The following is a 23,228-nucleotide window of genomic DNA, read 5'->3' as shown; positions in this document are numbered from 1 at the left end:
GCACAGCTCCTCCCTACTGATGAGGTCCAACCAGACCGAAACACGTGTCTGGGGATGCTGTTGGTACTCTTGTTCAGAGGAGAATTGCCTAGCATTTCGGTGCTGGACTGCCCCAGGGCAGGACAAAGACTGATATGTTTAGGATATTTCTTCTCTGTGAAAGATAGTGAGCTAAAGACTCTGGGTAAGTCTCTCGCAACCAGGACTAATGTCTGGCAGAGGGACTCCCAGGACCCCCCTTGTTAATTTGCATATGCAAGTAACTTTTGGTCTCACCCTAAGTTACTAGGGGAATCCAGACGTGGACCCCTTGCTCACTATTCTTAGAGAGGCACAGCTCCTCCCTACTGATGAGGTCCAACCAGACCGAAACACGTGTCTGGGGATGCTGTTGGTACTCTTGTTCAGAGGAGAATTGCCTAGCATTTCGGTGCTGGACTGCCCCAGGGCAGGACAAAGACTGATATGTTTAGGATATTTCTTCTCTGTGAAAGATAGTGAGCTAAAGACTCTGGGTAAGTCTCTCGCAACCAGGACTAATGTCTGGCAGAGGGACTCCCAGGACCCCCCTTGTTAATTTGCATATGCAAGTAACTTTTGGTCTCACCCTAAGTTACTAGGGGAATCCAGAGGTCTCACCCTAAGTTACTAGGGGAATCCAGACGTGGACCCCTTGCTCACTATTCTTAGAGAGGCACAGCTCCTCCCTACTGATGAGGTCCAACCAGACCGAAACACGTGTCTGGGGATGCTGTTGGTACTCTTGTTCAGAGGAGAATTGCCTAGCATTTCGGTGCTGGACTGCCCCAGGGCAGGACAAAGACTGATATGTTTAGGATATTTCTTCTCTGTGAAAGATAGTGAGCTAAAGACTCTGGGTAAGTCTCTCGCAACCAGGACTAATGTCTGGCAGAGGGACTCCCAGGACCCCCCTTGTTAATTTGCATATGCAAGTAACTTTTGGTCTCACCCTTAGTTACTAGGGGAATCCAGACGTGGACCCCTTGCTCACTATTCTTAGATAGACACAGTTCCTCCCTACTGATGAGGTCCAACCAGACCGAAACACGTGTCTGGGGATGCTGTTGCTACTCTTGTTCAGAGGAGAATTGCCTAGCATTTCGGTGCTGGACTGCCCCAGGGCAGGACAAAGACTGATATGTTTAGGATATTTCTTCTCTGTGAAAGATAGTGAGCTAAAGACTCTGGGTAAGTCTCTCGCAACCAGGACTAATGTCTGGCAGAGGGACTCCCAGGACCCCCCTTGTTAATTTGCATATGCAAGTAACTTTTGGTCTCACCCTAAGTTACTAGGGGAATCCAGACGTGGACCCCTTGCTCACTATTCTTAGAGAGGCACAGCTCCTCCCTACTGATGAGGTCCAACCAGACCGAAACACGTGTCTGGGGATGCTGTTGGTACTCTTGTTCAGAGGAGAATTGCCTAGCATTTCGGTGCTGGACTGCCCCAGGGCAGGACAAAGACTGATATGTTTAGGATATTTCTTCTCTGTGAAAGATAGTGAGCTAAAGACTCTGGGTAAGTCTCTCGCAACCAGGACTAATGTCTGGCAGAGGGACTCCCAGGATCCCCCTTGTTAATTTAGAGTGAGGGACAGACATTTTTTGGACACTAGGTCATTTTCCTTTAGTCTTGGTTTATTAGGTTAGGGAAAGTTAGACGTTTGTCTCTCCCTTTATTATTGAATAAATGTTGACTTGTGAGAAAACTCCACCTATGTGTCCATCTCCCATGTCTGACGCCTCACACCACCTCTAGCCTGATGCCATCTCATCTTTATACCTCCTCCAAATGACCTTTTTTCCACTTTTTGTTTTTGGCTAATGCTGGTTATTTCAGCAATAACCCTGGTTATCTCTTGTATCAAACAAACATAAATAGCAGCTTTTTCATTTCTGAAAAAGCCTCTCTGCTGCAAAGCACCATGGGAGATATAGCTATAATTTTGGGAGAAGGGGGCACCCCCTTCTCTGTCAAAAATTTTAACAACTACTGGACGGAAGAAACCCAGTCAAAATCCCCCCCCCCCCTAAATACCCCCCCAGAAATCGAATCAACGCTTCGTGCCCAAGTTGTTTTGTACCTGGTCCAAACCCGGAGGTTTTTGCTGTGCCCTGTGCAGAAATGTTGTTCCTTTAATAACTTTTTCATTTTTTAACAAATCCTTCCCAAAACTGGCCTAGCAGGCTGAAGAACAATAGGTTGCCCAGAGCTGTGCCCGTGGTTATGATTTGTGCAAAACCTATCAAAGTTGTGCAGAAAGGCACAAATCATGTGTGTACTCAAGATGGAAAACGATGGAACTTAGAAAGAGTAGCAGTGTTGAAAAGGGGTTTACACTGGGGAAATGGGCCATTACCCCCACACAAAAGCAATACAAGAAAGACAGCTCTCCAGGAAAAGTGAAGATACCATCGAAATGAGTGAGCAGGGAATGACTGGCGATCCAGGAGAAATAGAGGTGGAGTCAAGGAAGTGCAGGTGGAACCAGGAGCCCTGACACAAATGAGAAGCAGTGGTAGAGATGAGGAAGAGCAACCACCCACTGCAGTGAGTGAGGCCTGCCGCCACAGCGCGAAAGAAGGAAACCGGTGCAGTAGCAAGATTTCATAATGGAGTAGGACCATGCTGCTGAAGAAAAGGAAGTACCCCGAGAGCTAGTCTCACGAGAGCGGCTTCGGCTTTCATCTCGCAATACTTCGCCCGATGCACAGGGCGATCGGAGCGAAGAACGGAAGGGAGCGGTCACACAGCAGCGCTCCTCCTGCTTTGTAAGGCAAAGCACCTCTGATACACTGCAGCTTATACCATAGCTGCGTATATGAGAGCGCCACACGAGACTCATGCAGGACAGTGAAAGTAACTGCTCCTTACTTTAATGATTATATGTATGTAGAATAAATAAGGTCCTTCCAGCCCTGAGTCTTAGTCATACTTGCAAGCCACAACACTTCCCCTCTGGACCTTCTGACCTGCATGTAATGCACAGGTCTCTGTAATGGGAAAGGGTCATTACTGAGAGAGCTACCCTGTTGACTTAAGGATAGTCAGAGTAGTGAGATCTACAGGGGGTCAGTCAGAGAGCTATCGGCAACCACCCAGCGCATTTGCTATCGAGATATTTCTGTTGGGGGCTTCTCTTTCCATTTGGAACCATGTACCTATATGCACACCTCTCTGCAACAGCGCCATTGTTCCCATAAGGGGGCTGGCGGCAGCGGCTCTGCTGGTGGGCGTTCACCGCAGCCTAAGGCTTCCCTTATCAGGTCACCGACATTGGAGTGGACTGACCTTTCTACTTGCCATCCTGCAGTTCCAACAGTGGTCGGACGACTGACACCAAGCAGAACTTCTCTCTGCCTAATAGACATTAAGCGACCGTCCAAGCTCTTTCATACAAATGCACAATCCCAGAACGACACAATATTCAAGGTGTATCTTTGGAAACAGAACGTAGCAAGTCTTTGGTGCAATAGAGAAGCAATCCTGCCACCGTGTGGCCAAATGGGAATTGCCACATAGTGACTAATTTTGCCAACACATCAAATTGTAAAACAAGCATTGGCAAAGCAAATAGTTTTGGCAGTGCTAAAGAAAAGTGGTTCGGTCGTACAGACCTCCTGCAAGGTCCAAAGCAGGGGAGGAGGGCCTGTTTGGATGGTCTACAATGGTTTGCGTTGGTAGTCGAAGAGTGACCATGGTTGGAGATTGTCGACAATGCTGTGCCATGGTCGGCTATGGCTGAATAAGGTTGGCTATGCGGCTGGTGATGGTTGACCATGATTGCCGATAGGCAGTAGACTGTGGATGACGATGAAGCTGGTCAGAGTGCTGGCCATCACCCGATCCTATGAATAATATCGAATGCTCGCCTCTAAAATGGTTACTTTCCGAATCCCAAGGCCCTGAACCTGAACAGCACCCAATGTCTATAACTGCCTCCAACGTGGCCATCACACCATCTAAATGACCTGGAAATACACGTGAGCTAGAACAGGCTTTGGTCAACTAAAGGGGTTGCCAAAATCTGTTTTCCAAAGGCACCCATCCTTGGCTGGCAGCACTCAAGAGGTGGTAAAGTTCACACCTTGTGTGCCATAAGCTCTTTGATAACCTAGTGACACCATTTCTACCTTTCTCCATTTGTCCTGCCCCTCCGACCATGTTTTTCTGGTTTGGGGCTCTTCGTTCTGTATTTCACTATCCTCTTATCTGTTCCTCGTCGAACCTCTCATATTTGATACCCCTGACTTCTCATAAACCTTCCGCCCACTCACTCTCTCTTCTCGTGTCTCTCTCCCGCAGCAAGAAGACAGTCTGGAGAAGGTGATCAAGGACACGGAGTCGCTGTTCAAGAGCCGGGAGAAAGAATATCAAGAGACCATCGACCAGATAGAGGTGAGCAGCGCCGGTCATTGGGCCGGCTCTCGCTGGATCTGAGATCCGGCACCAGAGGTGTAGCCGGATCTCGGACTCCGCCCAGAGTCAGCCGCCCCAAACCCCATGCGCAAACTCTGTGCTGGGTTACTGAAAAAAAAAGAGCGACGGCGGGGTGCGGAGCAGCTCCTTGCCGAGCCCACCATCTAATCTGCCATGTACTCTTTGTGCACAGTGCTCTGTCGCACAGGGCAGATTAGATCTCTGAGCCCCCACCTTGGTGGGCTCGGAGTCTAATCTGCCCCACGGTGCAAGTGGGCTGTGCACACTGCACAGAGCATTTTTGTTACTTTGTACTCTCCCCTCGGGTGCTTTAATTTTCATTGTGCACCCATTTCCTTTGTCTCGCTGGTGTTTATTCTTTGTTTGTTTGTTTTATTTATTTGTAAAGCGCGCCAGACCCGAGGGTATCCTTAGTTGTATAACCAACTAAGAACAAACACCAGAGAGACACACGGAGCCAACACACATTCAAAATCTGACCTCTATAAAATGCAGCACATCAGATACGTTATATATTATGTGATTTGCTGCATTTTTTAGAGTCCAGATTTCAATGTGTGCTGACTCCGGTGACCCTTTGTAATTTGTCTTGTTTGGGTTTGTGCACGGAGTAAAAGTGTGTTTGTGAGTGATGCTGTGGGCAAATGTTATGCGTCTGCATACTGGCTGCCAGGGTTGGACGGGGGCATAAAATTGTCTCGGCTCCAATGCAAAAGTGGCCACAGTTGCACATGGCCATTCATTCCTTTTGTGCCAGAATATTTGATATTGCTGTTTTAAACTATTATTTTAGACATTTCCTTTGATCGGAGGTCAACTGCCAGCTCTGCCCCCCTCTAAGCCCTGCCTCCCCGGACACTGCCCCTCACCCCAAATTCCACCCCGGCCATTGTGGGATCCACAACTGGAGGTGAGTAAATAGTGGGGGAGAGGGAACAGCATTGCAGCGCGGACATGGACCACGACAAGGGGAGGGAGAAGTGCAACAAGAGGGAAGAGCTGTTAGAACCAGAGACGGGGAAGTAGGGACACAAAAACCATTTCATAAAAAGTGGCAATTGCACGGAGAACCACCGATTGTGCTTGCTTGCACTTGGGTTTCATCTAAGCAATTTTCCGCAATTTGCACAATGTAGTACAAAAAAAAGTGTAAATTCACCTTTGAACATTTTATGCACTATGTTTTTGAAAACGCGCGAATGCCATCTGCTATTTACACAGAGCAGACGCAATTTCCATTGGATTCCTATGGAATCCTATGCTTCTACCAGGTGCAAAAAGCAGGCCGATTCTTTAGGGATCCCCTGGTTATATGCCAGCGTGCCATTTTCCTGTTCGCAGAAAGCAGTTGGATAGGAAATGCATGGCAGAAATGTATGTTCCATTCCGTGTAGGGGTGTACCGAACTTCGGCTTCCAGTAAGTATTCGGCCGAATTCCGGTCGAAAATCAATTATACGGCTTCGGCCGAACACTTACTGGAAGCCTACTCGAAGCCGAAGTTCAATACACGTCTGCTTGTAATTTTTATTTGGTGCTAGCAGGGTGCAATATTGTATTACAGCCACGGGGGGCAGCATTGCCATATGTACATGTTGTGTGGACACCGACACACGGAAGGAGTGTTTCTGGCTGACTCCGTCCTTCCCTGCAGTACGAGTATCAGCAAGCACTTAATTTACATGTAAAAGCTTCAGTAATGCATGCCCGAGACTTCTTGTTGTACCCTGTCCAGACACCATGATTGATGAAACTCGCCCTCAGCTGCGCTGCATCTCAGATAGAAGAACTTTGAGCAAAAGCAGAAGCTTTTCCTCGTTCCTGCTAACGTATCCCTTCCTTTTTAAAAAGAATTAAACATGATAGAGTTAAAATAAAGTTAACGCACATTCTAACTTTCTAGAGAGTTACAGTTGCAATACAAACTGCCAGGAATGCAATACATAATGCACAAGTCCAGGCTTTGTCATTGTTACTTTAATTTACTGTCATTTTTAAGTCTCATGAGCTTGGTGACAATGTTTGATTTAAATGTCATAAAAACATGGATGGGCGGAGGGGGCTGTAAAAACCCAGCCTGATCTACAAAGAATTTTTCAGTGAGTTGTTCCCATTGAAACCGCATTTGTCAATCAGGCCGGGAGGGATTTACAATGTGTCGAGGTTGTCCTGTCTCCGTAGCCGGATTTCTCACACATTCTCACACTGCAAATCTCCATACCGAGCAGCCCGTCGACAGGGGGTACTTGCCCAAGGGCCTGTCCACTCTTGCCTGCCTTAGAGTGCCGACCAATCTCCTGGCCTCGCGCACATCCCCCAACCCCACCACCCGCCACTTGTTCAGAGAACGTTAAATTAGATGTTGATGATTCTGGCAGATTAGCCCCTCCTGGGTGCAACTCCTGGTGATCCTGAAACTGGTTGAGCGACTGGATAGGGAACACCTCGTTTACACGTGCACAGTCGCATCTTTAGGAAACCAGAGGTGCCATAAACAAGTGAATTGTTAGAGTGAACAAGATACAGGAGTTGGAATACAATACATTTCTTTGCAAATCGCACATTCTTTGTGGCAATGTGCTTTTAGGCACACAAATGGTGACGCCTCATGTTTAGCTGGAACTATTGTTCCTACAGCAGGTAATCTCCCAGGCAAAGCGGGTGCTGCATCAGAAAAAAAAGGCTGTCGCTCCTACTTTAATGCTAATTCGGGAGGCGTATCGGGGAGTCACATTAACCTCTTCAAGTTCACAATAAAAAAATGGAGGCATTCACAGAAAACTGCATACATTGCAGCTGTCCGTTTCCTTGGCAGTTCTTCCAGTGGATCAGCACGGGTTAGGGCTGGGGTGGGGCAGGAGAACTGCATTTAACACAAATGGGTTGAGGGCAGACCTTTATGCTATCGTAGATCACGTAGCAGCACGGTGTTCCAATTCAGTGTGACTCATGCTTACAACAAGCACTGCAGTGTGGGCTACATATAAGCACCATAGGGATGTGTATTCTGCATTGGCCTCCCTCATTTCACATTCAGAGGTGGGCCTTGAGCAGGATCTTGTCTGAAGATCAAAAAAACGTCACTTTGCTGGAGGCAGCCCATGCCTAATGGCTCCTGGACTCTTCACTCTTCTGTTATTGCTGGCTTAGAAACTAACACAATTCTGCATTTTCTGTGTACCCTCACCTCCTGGAAAACAAAGCAAATCCTCGGTAGCATAAAAGAAGATGTAAAGCGGGATTTAACACATTTACACCTGCCTTTAGCCCCCTTTTTTGCATTTGGAGACTTGGAAAGTTTAAGTGAGCCACAAGCCTTTTGGTGTTGGCGGATTTAGCGAGTGCGGAACAGCCAAATTAGTGCCTTTCATCTTTCTACAACTATTCCATATTGAGCCACTAGATGGCATGGTACGCAAAAAACTCGAATCTCTAGGCTCCATGACCGAAGCTGGACATATCGGCGCGGCCATTTTGTTAAATGAATGCTCCGTGAGTTGCTGTGTGGGACACGCTGGACCCCGCGACCTGTTTGTAAATGGTGCACTCAGTTAAAGGACAGCTCCGTTTACTGAGCGTGTATGTAGTGAATTACATATGATGCAATTCAGTATAATGTAATATACTTTTATTACAGTATATATCTTTGGAGGAGCCCCCGAGTGGGCCCTTTCAACACAGCCACATCTTCGTGTATGATTCCGTCAACATTCTAGAATCATACACGAAGATGTAACCCTAGCAACATTCAACATTCTCACATCTTCCCACCTTAACAATAACATGCAATTTGTATATTCAAACACAAAAAATATTTTTTTTAAATTTAACTAAAAACACTTAATCTATGAAATGACATGACACCGTATTTTTCAACCAATAAAGGATACATCTTTCTCCATGTGTCTTGCATCTACAGCCAGTCTTGGAACATATAACTGTGTTGAACTCTTCAATAATACACATAGTCTTGCTTGTAATTCCATACTCTTGTCCTACATTTTGATCCTGACTGAATACTGTCATTTCTTCCTTCCATTGAACTTCCCTGTACATTCCTTCCTTGTGATCCTTCATTGACCAGTTCTCTGAGTTCATCACCTCCATTCTTGAAATTTTCAACTTCCTTCAATCCATCTTCTCCATATTTCATCACTTCTTTCTCCTTAGCCAACACAACATCATCACATGACCATTTTTTTCCATCTTCAAGTACCACCGACTTCCTTGAACAATCTATTACTCTCTGAGGAGAGCGAAACTTAGATTCACCTTTCATCACACGTTTTGGTTCTTTTACTCTCACCATATCACCTACATTTATTTTACTTTCTTGAACATTCTTCTGTTGGTCATAATAACTTTTATACTTCTCTTGTTTCCGTTTTACTCTGACCACAATGTCATCCATATTGATTTTTTTACTCTCATTACTCATCATCCAAGCAGGTCTCAATCTATTGTTACAAAGTCTTCCTCTCATCAACGTAAATGGTACTTCTTCAGTTATGGAATGTGGCGTCACTTTATAAGTAGTGAGAGCTTCTTTAAGTGTTTCCTTCCATGGTAACCCATTAACACAAGCTAACTGTATAATCCCCTTAATGAAACGATTCATTCTTTCTACAAGCCCGTTACCCATTGGATGGTACAATGCAGTAGTGCTGTGTTTAATAGATCTATCCTTTAAAAATCCTTGAATCTCTGATGACATGAACTGGGCTCCATTATCTGACACCATTTCTTGCGGGTCTCCCTCTCTACTAAATATTTCATCCAGGAACTTCACAACCTTGACAGCCGACACTGATTCTTCTACTATACCACATTCCACCCATTTAGATGTATAATCAACCAAAACCATCAGATAAATCTTCTGAGACTCCAAAGATTCGTATGGGCCAGCTATATCAATAGCCAATTTAGTCCAAACAGTACTAGGAATGTCCACCGGTTGTAATGGAGTTGTTCGTATGGATTTGCTCTTGTCACTCACTGCACATGCTGTACAATCCCTTACTAAAGTCTCCATATCACTCCACATGTTGGGCCACCAGTAACTTTCTCTTACTCTTCTTTTAGTTAACATTCTGCCCACATGGCCTTCATGTGCAATATCCATGATCCTCTTTCTTAAAACTGTTGGTGGTATTATCCGATCTCCTCTGTATACACATATTTCATCACTAGACAATTCATCCTTAAATCTTTCCCAGTGTCTTAACTTGTCATCGGAATCTCTCCAACCAGTTTCAATAGCCTTCCTCAACATCTTTTGTTCGATGTCACTGTCCTTCGCTTCTATCCATTCTTCTTGTGAGAAACTGGGATGCACTTGAGCATGAACATTTGTTCATCACCACAGTCATTTGCAACCTCTTCACAGGGCAATCTGGAGAAACAATCCGCAACTACATTGTTTCTTCCCGGAGTGTACTTTATGGTAACATTAAATTGCATAATAATCAGAATCCATCTACTTATGCGTGGAGACATCATGTGCGAATTTTTCGCATTCAAAACATGAACAAGAGGCTTATGGTCCGTCCTGACATCTACAGGAATACCCCAGATGAGACTCTTGAAATGTTCTAAAATCCACTTCACTCCCAAAGCTTCTTTTTCTATGGTCGAATAACTTCGCTCAGCTCCTCTTAATGTCCTTGATGCAAACGCTATGGTAACAACTTCACCATTTTGCACTTGTTCTAACACACCTCCTAAGCCTACATTGCTAGCATCAACTGCTATCCTTGTTTTGGACTTTGAATCAAACATTTTCAAAGCAGGTGCTCTGTTAATCATAATCTTTATCCGCTCAAATTCCTTTTTGCATTCTTTTGACCAATCATATCTCATTCCTTTACACATCAAATTCCTCATATTTTCGGTATTATCCGAGTAATGATCTATAAATTTGGAATAGTATTCTGTTAGACCCAAAAAACTTCTCAACTGGTCTTTGTTATTTGGTTCTGGGATTTTAAGAATGGTGTCAACCAAAGACTCCTTAGGCATGATGCCTTTGTCATTTATTCGATGTCCTAAATATGTGACTTCATTTTTCTTTATCTTACATTTTTCCATTTTGAGTGTCATTCCTTTCTGCTGTAACACTTGTAGGACAGCTAGCAATTTTGCATCATGTTCTTCTTGAGACATTCCTGACACCAAAATATCGTCTTGGAAGTAATACACTCCTTGTAGACCATCAAACAGATGATGCATTAATCTCTGGAACACTGCCGCAGCCGAAGCTAATCCAAACGGCATTCTCTTGTACCTAAAAGCTCCCAACGGCGTCACAAATGATGTCAAATGTCTCGATCCTTCCTCAAGAATCACTTGGTGGTAGGCTGACGACAAATCTAAAGTCGTGAAATATTTCGCCGGGCACATGGTGGACAACATTTCTCCAATGTTCGGTAACGGATGTCTATCTATCCATATGTTGGCATTTAAATCTCTTAAATCAACACACATCCTAATAGATCCATCAGTTTTTTTAACCAATACAATAGGCGATAACCACTCCGAACTCTCAATTGGTTCAATCACATCTTGCTTACAAAGTTTTTTTAATTCAGCTTCCAATGCATCCTTGGTGCCAATGGGTATATTTCTCACTTTATGCACAACTGGTGTTACACCTCTTTTGAGAATGATGCGATGCTCAAATCCTTTAAGCAAACCAATCTTGTCATTGAAGACATTTGGAAAAGATTTTGCTAAACTTTCTGCATTGTCACATACATTTTCAGCAATGCAGAGAATGGGTACACTCTCTCCAGGATGAATCTTGATCTTCAATGCAGCTTGTTCCCACCATCCTACTATTGAAAACCCATTCTCCGCCACATACAATCTGCAGTAAGTCTTGCGTCCTTCAAATTTAAGTTTCACCCACACACACCCTATGATATTAATGGGCGTTTTTCCATATCCTGTTGCTCTGGTGTTGGTCACCTGTAGATCTTCCATCTTCTTCTTTAAAACCTTGATATATGTCTGCACATCAACCATAGTATATGGGGAACCTGTATCCACCATCACTTGTAAGGTTATACCATCAATATCCATGGGAACCCAAGATCCTACTCCATCATTTCTTGGTGTGACAGTAAGTATCTGAACTCTATCTTTTTCCATATCTGTTATCGCCACCAAATTACTTGGACCAGCAATCTCCTCCACAGCTCTCACACCCATAGTAGTGGCACCTCTGGTTCTATAAAATCATCCAGCATTCCTACCAAACCTGCCATTATACCTTCCTCTTCCTCTGTTGCTGCGACACATCTTTCCAAAATGTCCTATATGTCCACACCTAAAACACTCGGCCAAGAATGCAGGACACTCTTTTTCCATGCTTTCATGTTTATTCCATCCACAACATGTGCATTTATTACTCTGCTTGAACGCACCTCCTCCATCTTGTCTGTAAATACCAGACGCATCTGACTTGACCATTCTCTTGACCAAGGCAATTACTTTCTCCTCTTGGTCGTTTTTCTGATCACCACTTATCTCTTGAACTGACTTAATTCCAGAGTACTCCGGTTTACTTTGAATCTCTCTCATACATTTTTCACCCAATTCAATTGACCTGGCTATCTCCACAGTCTTTTCCAACGTAGGGTTCTTTGCCTGCCATAATCGTTGCTGAATACGCGGGTCAGCCACATGCAATACTATCTGATCACGCAGATATTCATCTGTAACTCCTGTAAATGCACATGTAGCCATTAATCCTCTCAAAGCAGCCAAATAAGAATCAATACTTTCCTCTTTGCCCTGTTTCCTTGTGAAAAACCTATATCTTTCCAATACAATGTTGGATTTATTACCAAAATGTTTGTTCAACTTAGCTACTGCTATATCATATTTCCTTGACCCACTTGAAGCCTCTCCCCATGTTTCTTCATCCTGCTCCAAATCAGGCAATGACCTGAAAATTCTCAATGCTTCTGTACCAATACAGTGCAACAAAGTTGCTTCTTTCTGATCGTCATTAAATTTTGCCCCTCCAATCGCTCTCAAATATACTTGAAAATTATCTTGCCACTGCTCCCAAGGACATGTCGGATTCCCAGGAGCCGGTAAAAATTTTATTGGGGCAGTCGTGTTCTGCATGGCCAAAGATTGATGATGATTTGTATGTAATGCTCTGCTCATATGGGGTATGTCCCAGTGGGATTACTGCACTCTTCTGGTATAATAATTATTTGCACTCCTCAAAAAAATAAAAAAAAATTTTTTTTTTATTTATTTATTTATTTTTTAATATTGTTTAAATGTCTCTCAGCTTTATGAATCCGGTAAATCACCCTAAAATTTCACCATCAGTTCCCCCATGTAGCTCTTGTGCTTCTTAGTTAATCCTTTTCATGTGCTTCATTGCCGTACAAAACATCTGATCATCATACGAACTAAGCTTGTACTTTTCCCAAAGATGGCGGCACGTTTCTCACGTAGAAAGGTCCTTTCCTCTAACACAAAACGACAGTTGAAACACAATAACGTCCTCACGCGCAGCCCACTGCAACTGTTGTCGGGTATACATATATCTCTTCTTTTCCTTATTTGTTTTTTTTTTTGCAACCATGCTCACACTGCAATGCCGCTCACCATACTCTTCCGTGCACCAGCGACTCTTCGCCGACAAAATCCGACCTCGCACGACACCACCATTCTCATTAGTAGCGTCCGGGGGCTCCCTCCACCTATCCCCGTCCTCGTCGCCAATTGTAGTGAATTACATATGATGCAATTCAGTATAATGTAATATACTTTTATTACAGTATATATCTTTGGAGGAGCCCCCGAGTGGGCCCTTTCAACACAGCCACATCTTCGTGTATGATTCCGTCAACATTCTAGAATCATACACGAAGATGTAACCCTAGCAACATTCAACATTCTCACAGTGTAGTGTTTTCCTTAAAAATACTATCAACCAAAACACTGCATTTATTAGTTCTTAGGATGGCAATATATTTAAGGAAACAACATACTGGTGCAATAGGTCCCTGCGGCCTGCGCACTCCTGCCTGCGGCCAACAGGACGTGCCTAAATGAGACCTGCGGCCAATGCGGCATGCCGAAACGGCCGCGCCAAAAGAACCGCGCCAAAAGAGGCCGTATGGGGTTCATGCTGAAAACACTAAATTAATCTTTTGTTGCATTCTTGGTTTAGGTTGAAAACAATTATATAGGAAGTAGCACAGCAAGAGGCAGGAAACCGTGAGAGAAGGTACAGTAAATAACAATGTTGGAAAATGTACAGAGTAGAAAACGTGACAGGAATAACAAAGGGAGCGATTAACACAACAAATAGTAACAAATCAGGAAAGCTGGGGTGTAATAATACAAAAAGTGGGTGACCTAACGGCAGAGGTCGAATTGGGTAGGAACTGAAGCGTTTCTCTACTTTTTGTGAAAATCAATAATCGTCCCTTACAGTTTGTCACCAGAGCACTATTCCGGGATTGGCAAGCAAGGGGCCCTTTTGCTATTACCCGCCACCCCCGTGCTGGGAATGCTCCAGCGCCACAGAATGCTGAGCTACCTCTCAGGCGCTGGTTTGCTTTGGATTTATTCAATGGCCTGCTAAGGCCATAATACACATGTCCCAGTCGCCACCTAGCCCTGCACCCCAGTGATCCATGTGTGTCTTCTGCATTTAAGCTCCATTAACGCGAAATTGCTTCAAGTACAGCTGTGTGTGCAGGTAGTGGGTGATAGGGGGTGTTTATATTCCCAGGCTTGCCCTTTAAGAGGTACAAATCCTTAATGATTAGACAGAGGGTTAGGGGGGTGCACAATGATTGAAAGTAATGGTGGTCGTTTAAGATGCATTTTCTTTCACTGTGTTTCTGTCAGTACTGATAGTACAGATGTAAAACACGTTGGAGGGTGGAGCGGAGGAAAGGCAGGACCTATGGGCTTTGTATTGGGGGGAGTAGAGTGACAGTGGGGGATAGAACAGGAGGCAGAGGGCGTGGGGCATAGAGTGGAGAGAAAGCACCCATTCGTGTGTACACTTTGAGTTCTGATTAACACAACAGAGGGGAAAGAATAACTGAAGAGACGTAATGAAAGAACATGATAAAATGGCAGGGAAACTTAACAAAGGAGAAGAAATAGCATGGCAGAAAGAAAGAAACATCTGCCCAATCCAAAAGGAAAATGTATATACATTGCAGGAGATACTACGGGATAGAGGGTTGGGCTTGCTATCATCCATGGGAAGGAATAACACAATATAGAGGGGGGAATAACTCTATAGATGTGTGCAATCATGGGATAGATGGTTGGGTTTGCTACCATCTATGGAACGGAATAACTCAATAGAGGGGAGAGAATAACTATAGATGTGCACAATCATGGGATAGAGGATTGGGCTTGCTACCATCTATGGAACGGAATAACTCAATAGAGGGGAGGGAATAACTATAGATGTGCACAATCATGGGATAGATGGTTGGGCTTGCTACCATCTATGGAACGGAATAACTCAATAGAGGGGAGGGAATAACTATAGATGTGCACAATCATGGGATAGATGGTTGGGCTTGCTACCATCTATAGAACGGAATAACTCAATAGAGGGGAGGGAATAACTATAGATGTGCACAATCATGGGATAGAGGATTTGGCTTGCTGTCATCAATGAGAAGGAAAAACGCATTAGGGGGAGGAGATACTGCCATAGGTAGGAGGAAATCACTTAATAGAGGGGAGGGAATAACTATAGATGTGCGCTGTGAGGTAGCATTTCCTTCTTGAGTGTAATTCTTCCCACTTTGTGAGTCCCCCAGCCTTTTTGCTGGATTTTTGGCTTCTTGGACTATTTCTCATGAGTGAGTGGGAACCTTTTCCCACACTCACTCGTTCTTTTACTGTATACTTGTGAACCCTTTTTAAAAAAATCTCTTTTGAATGCTTCTTAATGGAGGTTATGCTTTCCTCCATTTTTTCTGGCATCTACCTTTTACTATTGCTGTACACAGCACTTTCTGTGCAGTGTTGCTGGAAACTCCTTGAGCTGTCCTTTTCATTTTACCTGTATTAACTACAGTTACCAAGGCAGGGAACACCCTTTCATCCCTCCTGTATTTTATCTTGCAAGATCAGCACGCCCTATTTTACCACGCTCCACATATGTGGAGTGCTGAGGGGAAGCATTGTCTCCCTTTTCTCACTATCCCAGTCACTTTTATTTACTGTTACAATCTCATCGGACAGGCTGGTGGCAGTGTACTTTTTTGCATAACGTTTTGTGGACTTCTACCGTAGGTTGTCTTTGCAGCTGAAGTAGGGACACATGGGTCACCATTTGCCTAAAATAGTGCATGTACATTTCTAAGCCCGGTTCATGATGACTTGTTCTTATTTGAGCCTTCTTCTATCTTCCTGGTGGTTGAGGTATTGATGTGTCTTTTGTCTTTGGCAGGCCTCCTTTTGAAAGGCTGCCAAGGTGCTCTGAGTGCCTGAAAGGAGAGGAAGTGGGGGAGATAACCCCCCTCCCCCTGTCTTTGTTCTGCAGTGTGCCTTTCTGGAACTAGTTTGAACTGGGAGGCTGTCTGTCCTCCTGGACAGCCACCTTCCAGATTTGCATGAGAGGCTTGAATGGTGGCTGGTGGGCTCAGCAAGTTTTCTTGCATAAAAGGTGAGGATTCTGGAGCTGAGCCTCAGAGTCGACCACTCCGACTGATGATCCGATGATTTTACTGTATGGATAGTACTTACATGACTTATTTTCTAAAGCCTTAGTGTGTATAAAATAAATAACTATTTTTATATAACTGATATAACTGCTAGTGTGTCAGTGTTTCCTTGAACCAATTGTATGCTATAAGTACTGTGTGCCTCACTACAACCCTTCTCCCTCCTAGACTAAGCCTGGCTGCTCAGTCAATGCTACCAAGTCCTTGGGTAGTTCAGGCTAAACCTAAGGGGTTACATCCTTGCCACCTAAGGTAGGGCTTTCCAAGTTATGCCACTAAGGCCGGCCCTGCGAGTGAATAACATAAGAGACAAAAAAGGCAGGTGAAAGGAAATAACAGAATACTAAACAAGGGATAACTGAATAGTTGGGAGGGGGTAATGTATTAAGGTGGAGAGGTTAATACAATAGGTGTAGAGGAATAGCACTGTCGGTGGCGTGAGAACAGTGCCATATGTTGGAGTTAATGCCATAATAGATGGGAAGGAATAACATTCAAGGTGGGAGGAACTAAGAGGCAGAGAATAATGCTCTTCCGTCCTTCATCTCCCACCTGCAGCTGGAGCTCACAACGGCCAAGAATGACATGAACCGCCACCTGCATGAATACATGGAAATGTGCAGTATGAAAAGAGGTCTGGACGTGCAGATGGAGACCTGTCGCCGCCTTATCACCCAATCAGGAGACCGGTAAGGATTAACAATAAAGGGTGTGTGCGCATGTGTGCCTGTGTGTGCGTCAGCCAACAATACCCAGTTTTAAGTTTTTGCTTCTTTGTTTGCGCCTGAGAAATCCTGGAATAAAATTAGCAAAGTTCTCCTGCATGTGCCCACACTATAACACCAACCCACCCTCATATTGAGTCGACTTACAGGTGGACCCGAGGGGAGTTTCGGTTGCATCCATACATCGCCTTGTATCTTACGGCACAGTAAGGGCTTTTTGCCCTTCATTCTCTCCGGAGCAGGGCTTTAAGTGGAACGGGGCTAGCTGGGGCCGAGCCCTGGCAGGCTCAGAAATCCAGTTCTGAGTAAGGGCTCTGCTGTGTCTCACTAAACCCCCCTGGCAGCCTCAGTCGCTACAGGATAAGATTTTTATTTCTAAAGCCTGAAGCTCTCGCTCATGTGCGAGAACTTCAGGCTTCCGAAAAAGATGTCTTTAGTCTATAATGGTGGCAGTGCACCTTCAAGGCATTCTTCCAGCAAAGCAAGGGATGCCCGTGGGCCGGCGCCACCATTATGCAAGAAAGGTGAGACTGCTGGAAGCAGAGGCCTTTTTTTCTAAAGCCTGAAGCTCTCGCTCATTCACAGGAGTATGGCTTTAGGAAAAAGGCCCTTGGCTTCCAGTGGCCTCAATTTTTCAGCCTTAATGTTGATGCTGCCCCTCCCCAACCTGGCGAGGGGCAGTGCCACCATTAAGGCTGAAAAGGTGTGGCGCTGTCCCCTGCTAGGCAAGCCTTTAGCAAATAAATGCAGAGACAGCACCCTCTCCCCAACGGAGGAGAGGGTCCTGACCTCTACAAAAGGCTGCCTGGCAGGGGTGCTTGTAGCCCATTGAGCCGGGGCCCAATCAAGGAGTTGTGGCCTAACGAGACATCAGGTGACCCACTGCCATTAGGCCAAGCCTCCTTGATAAGCCCTGGCTCTTTTTTCAGTGCCACTTAAGTCACTGCTCCAGAGTAAGTTTTGTCAGTGCATTTAAAGTGTTTTGTGGTGATACAAATAAAAAAATAAGCATGAGCTACTCCAAATCAATGCTGCATGGACGTGGCAGCTTGTCCTTTAGAGCTGTAGGTGATGCAGGTCTGTTCGATGATGTGGGGCTTGTCCATTAGAGCTGTGGGTGGTGCGGGTCTGTCGGGCAATGTTGAGCTTGTCCATTAGAGCTGTGGGTGGTGCGGGTCTGTCGGGCAGTGTGGAGCTTGTCCATTAGAGCTGTGGGTGGTGCGGGTCTGTCGGACAGCATGGAGCCTGTCCATTAGAGCTGTGGGTGGTGCGGGTCTGTCTGGCAATGTTGAGCTTGTCCATTAGAGCTGTGGGTGGTGCGCGTCTGTCTGGCAATGTTGAGCTTGTCCTTTAGAGCTGTGGGTGGTGCAGGTCTGTCGGGCAATGTTGAGCTTGTCCATTAGAGCTGTGGGTGGTGCGGGTCTGTCGGGCAATGTTGAGCTTGTCCATTAGAGCTGTGGGTGGTGTGGGTCTGACGGGCAGCGTGGAGCTTGTTCTTTAGATAGCCTCGTTGTCCTATCCTAGGTGGAGGTTTTTAAAGATAATGCACAAGGATTTGTATTGAATGCAGTTCTCGAGGTGGAAAACAGCGTGCCAAGCGTTCCAGTGTGCTATTGTATGGACATTGGACACATCAGACAAAAACAGGCATATGTGCTGTTGCATACTGGACCGCCACATAGATGACATTAACCAACAGGGGGTGTGGCTTGTCCAGCGCACAATACATTGCTGCGCACTTAGCACTGCGTTGATTTGCCATGGACTACTGCCTGCATGGTGACACACAATGAACTCTACTTTGCTAATCAAGGTGCCAAGTGACATTGAGTTGCCATCTGGTGTGCGCTGGGCAGTGCTGAGCAGATATATTTAGTTCATGTCCCAAAGCAGCCATTAAAATACTTGAGCAAGAAAATTAGAGTTAACCTTCCCAGGGATGTGCCATATGTAACTAAAAAATAACATGCAAAAAAACGTTTTGGTGCATCAAATAAAGAGACATGAAAATAAAGAAAATAGTTTAAAACTTTTTCTGTGTGGCATTTTAATTCTGTTGGCAGAATGCATAGGCTTGGTCAGCTAACTGATACTTGTGCTGGCCTGGTGAATAAAAATGCCCCATGTTTAGTTCTCAACACTAAATATTAAGCACATACTGTATAAAACAATGGCTTGTTAAATTAGCCATCACTTATAAATTGCCCCACTTGGCAGGCTGTCAATACAAAGAATGAGGGGCACGGGGTGTGTGACTCCAGAGCATCTCACGCTGTGTGTGGAATATGCATTCCTTTGTTTGCATATTCTGAAAACTTCCCCTGAAAATAGTATAAATATTGTCTTGATATACCGACCTCCTCAAGAAACCCCCTACCTTTACGGTGACCTGGCAGACATTTTATCTTCTTTTCATAAACCTAACACAGCCACTATTGTGTTGGGTGATTTTAACAACTGGCTTGTTAATCCACTTGATCCCCAAGCCACTCAACTTGCACAATTGCTCACCATAAACACATTTGTCATCGGAAATGACAAGGAACCAACACATAATTTGGGCAATATACTGGACTGGGTGACCAGTACACATTTAGCATTAAGCCCAGTTGTTGGACAATCTTGCGTCTGGTCTGGCCACTACCTTGTTACCTTTGACTTCGTGTTGCCCTGTCTACATACCCAAAAAAACAATCCTCTGTGTAAAGTATCAAGTAGAAACTTTAATAAAATTCATCAAGAGGATTTAGAATCTTGTCTTCTATCTTTGATGTCATCAACATCTGCCTCAGACTCCCCCAGTCACCTGGTGTTGGAATTCGAGAGATGCTTCTCAGAAATGTTGGACCATGTTGCCAAAATTATTAGAGAGAAAGTAAATGATCAGAAATGGTATGGCGAGGCCCTACACATTCTAGAAAAAGGAAAAAAGGAAAGCAGAAAGAGCCTGGATGAAGGACCGCTCTCCAGGGATAAATGGAAGGCAATTGAGAGAGTGTATCGGTCAGAGATCCTCCTTGCCAAAAAGTCCTTCTTGGACAAATTGCTCAGGCAGATAGTCATTCTTAGAAACCTTTTCAGATTCTTAGGGACCTTGAAAAACTGTCATCCATGCTACAGCAAATCACTCCTACCAATGCTGATTGTGAAAACTTTCAGGCAGCTTTTACAGGTCATATATTGGCAGCACAAATTAAAATCAATGCCAGTTTGGTTGGGATGGAGTGTACCAACTCCACCCCACCTGCTGATAACAATGTACTCCCCCAGGGTTTGAATTTAGGAGCATAACTGAGGAAGCTTTAGCTACCATCATGAACAATATAAGGCCTACCACTTGTGTAGGAGAAATTCTCCCATCCAAAGTTATTCTGAGAAATAAAACATTGTTCCTCCCTTTTCTCATCCGCCTTATTGATGCCAGTTTTAGGGATGGTTGTGTCCAGGGGGCCTTCAAGAAGGTATCTGTCACCCCCTTATTAAAAAAAACCTGGCCTAGATCAAAAAGACTACTCCAATTTCAGGCCTATCTCCAATGTCCCGTTTTTATTGAAGATTTTGGATAAGGTGGCCACACTGCAATTTCAAGAATTTCTAGAAACTTCTGGAGCCCTTCATTACAGACAATCAGGCTTCTGAACTAATCATGGCATGGAGAGTGCCCTGTTGAACGTGAAGTCAGAGATGCTTCAGATCATGGATCAAGGCAAGGCCGGGCTGCTGATGTTGTTGGATTTATCAGCAGACTTCGACCTTGTTGATCATGATATGATATGATATGATAGGTTATTTTAACGCGCTTAATACCCAGAGGTTTCTAAGCGTGGACCCGAGGATCAAACCAGTGTTGCTCTGTGTCGTCTTGCTTCCAAGGCGAGCACGTTGTCGTTGAGCTATCCTCCCGAGACTGTTAGGTAGGTTGAGGAGCACAGGGGGCGTATCAGGAAACGCTTTGGTTTGGATTACGTCTTTTCTGACAGGTCGCATGCCCAAAAGAGCATGGGCTAATGCATGGTCATCCGAGGAATTTCTGAAATGGGCCATACCGCACAGTGCCTCTATGTCTCCCTCTCTTTTTAATGTATATTTCCGCCCACTTTGTGACCTCCTGGTCGGGCTGGGTGTTCATTTCCACAATAATGCTGATGACACCCAGTTCGTCTTCGAATTAAGCGGCAAGCAGACAGAGGATTCTGACCTAATTAGCCACGTTTATGTCGCCATTCAACAATCGATGGCCAACAACGGAATGCGTCTAAATGCAAAAGAACAAATGAGATGATGCTCTTTGGGACACCACAGGCAAGATCTAAACTAGACCCACAATACACTGGTTTGTGTATTGAAGGCCATGCTATTGCAACCGTGGATAAGGTTAGGACCTTGGGAGTGAGTTTTGAGTCTTCACTGAATATTGATGCCAACCCTGAGCGCGTGGCAAATAAGGCACAGTCGACTCTTGAGGCTAGTTAAGCCCTAGGTTTCAGAGGCAAATTGCGCCACTTTGGTACGTGCCCTGGTGATGCCCCGGCTAGATTATTGCAACACCCTAAGGTTGGGGGCCAGCAAAAATAGCCTTAGACGACTTAAGGTCTTGCGAAACAATGTGGTACGCGTTGTCAAGAGCATACCCAGACATGAACCAAAATCCTCTCACAGGAGGAACCTTCATTGGCTCCCAGTAGAAGCTCGTATCCACTTCAAAGCGCTGACAATAGTGCACACATGCCTCTATGGTCAAGCCACAAGTTACCTCATGTTACAGTCCATAACCCAACCAAGCTCACTAGATCAAGCAGATCCACATCCTAGCTCCAAAGAGCAAGCGGGTCAGAGGGGTGGGCAGATCCTTCAACTCCCAGGCTACCTCCCTGTGGAATAAACTTCCAAAATTCTTACACTCCGAAACAAACCTCTTGAGGTTTAGGAAGGGAGTGAAAACAACTTGTCTTTGGATAACCCCTTCTCCCACTGTTATCAGTTTTTTGATGTTTTACATCATTCCAATCTTCGGCACCCTGATGCCTGTGGGCTCCGGCGCAGTATAAGTGCACAAATAAATAAATAAATCCCAGTCATCTACAAGTCAGCAGAGAGCAGCCAGTGGAACATGGCAGAGGTGCACCCACCGGCACAGCAGGCTGCTTAATCTGTTGTGCGCAAAATCAGACTCAGCTTTCTGGGTGGGCCCTTTCCTGCGCCCCCCTCCAGAGCTGATTAGCTCTGCGCCACGGGCCGTCGCTCGCTCCGCCCTTGCCAAGAAACGGGGCTGCATGCGCCTTATGTCAACATCTCATGCTGTTTGGGTGCAGGTGTGTCATCACCTCGTGGAGTGGGTACAGGTGGACAGATAACCATATTGTGTCGCATGAAGCTCGTCGCGATTGTGCCATATGCCTTGTCTGCTGCATGCATGAACCTGTTATCTCACACTTCCAAAGTGAGCTTAATTGTGTTGCTTGTGCAGGTTTGGTATTGTAATCGTCTTGCAGAGTTTTTCAAGATTGTACACACAGGCAAACATTTGCACCGAGGGCGAATAACCAATGTGGCCTGTCTGCGGCCGCATAGCACTGGGGGTAAGTCGCACGGCGGCTGCAATGCTGGACGTGCTGTGGATTCGTTTGGGTGGCACAACACAGGTGTTATGTGTATGAAACCATAGTCCGTGCACGAGGCCTTGGGTTCCTTATACAGCATATGTTTGGTGCAGTGAACCAAATGGATTGTCGGGTAGCAGGGGGCAGAGGTCCCATTGGAATGGAAAGGCTGTAGACCTCTGGCCTGCTATTGCCCTCTGATGTGGGATGTGGACTATGTTGAAGAAACCAGAATGTGTTCCCTTCTGGTCTCATTTCTAGTAGGGTGGGAGCGGTCCAAGATCCAACAGGAGGACGTCCCATTGTTGGATAAGCACGCAGCGAGGGAAGCTAGTTTCTGTGTTCGCCCTCTGAAATGTTTAGTCCCGACTGGAGAACACCTGGGATAGAAGATGGTAGAGGATAAGGGGGGAGGGTGTCACTGTTGGGTTTGGGGGCTTTGAGGGATAATTTCTGGGGGTCGCCTGCTCCCCTGGGGGGGACACGGAGGGTAAGGGAGCATAAGCAGGGGGCAGAGAGGATAGGCTGGGATTGAGAACACAGAGAGCGGGACGGAGAATACAGGGCGCTGGCTAGAGATGACTGGCATTTATAGACTAGGGGACGGGACTTGGAGTGGGACCAGTGTTACAAGGAACGCCACCTCCTGCGGAGGCGAAGGGAGGTGGTGGGTGAAGTACATGGGATGTGGAATAGCGTATCGAAGGCGAGGT

General features: G+C 45.3%; 1 protein-coding gene across 4 annotated transcripts in view; it reads left to right on the top strand.

Annotated features, from left to right (window-relative positions):
- Positions 1 to 23,228, top strand: part of IFFO1 (intermediate filament family orphan 1) — a 264,382-nt gene that overhangs the window by 230,103 nt on the left and 11,051 nt on the right. For all 4 annotated transcript variants that reach the window (XM_069650681.1, XM_069650677.1, XM_069650678.1 and 1 more), the window contains 2 exons: positions 4,328 to 4,420; positions 16,749 to 16,879. In XM_069650681.1, coding sequence (XP_069506782.1) covers positions 4,328 to 4,420; positions 16,749 to 16,879 — 224 coding nt within the window. The remainder of the gene's footprint in view (positions 1 to 4,327; positions 4,421 to 16,748; positions 16,880 to 23,228) is intronic.

The sequence above is a fragment of the Ambystoma mexicanum genome, chromosome 3p, assembly GCF_040938575.1.
Source record: "Ambystoma mexicanum isolate Mex_15411 chromosome 3p, UKY_AmexF1_1, whole genome shotgun sequence".
Lineage (NCBI taxonomy): Eukaryota > Metazoa > Chordata > Amphibia > Caudata > Ambystomatidae > Ambystoma > Ambystoma mexicanum.
The sequence above is the reverse complement of the archived record's forward strand: the minus strand, read 5'-3'. Positions and strand labels throughout refer to the sequence as shown.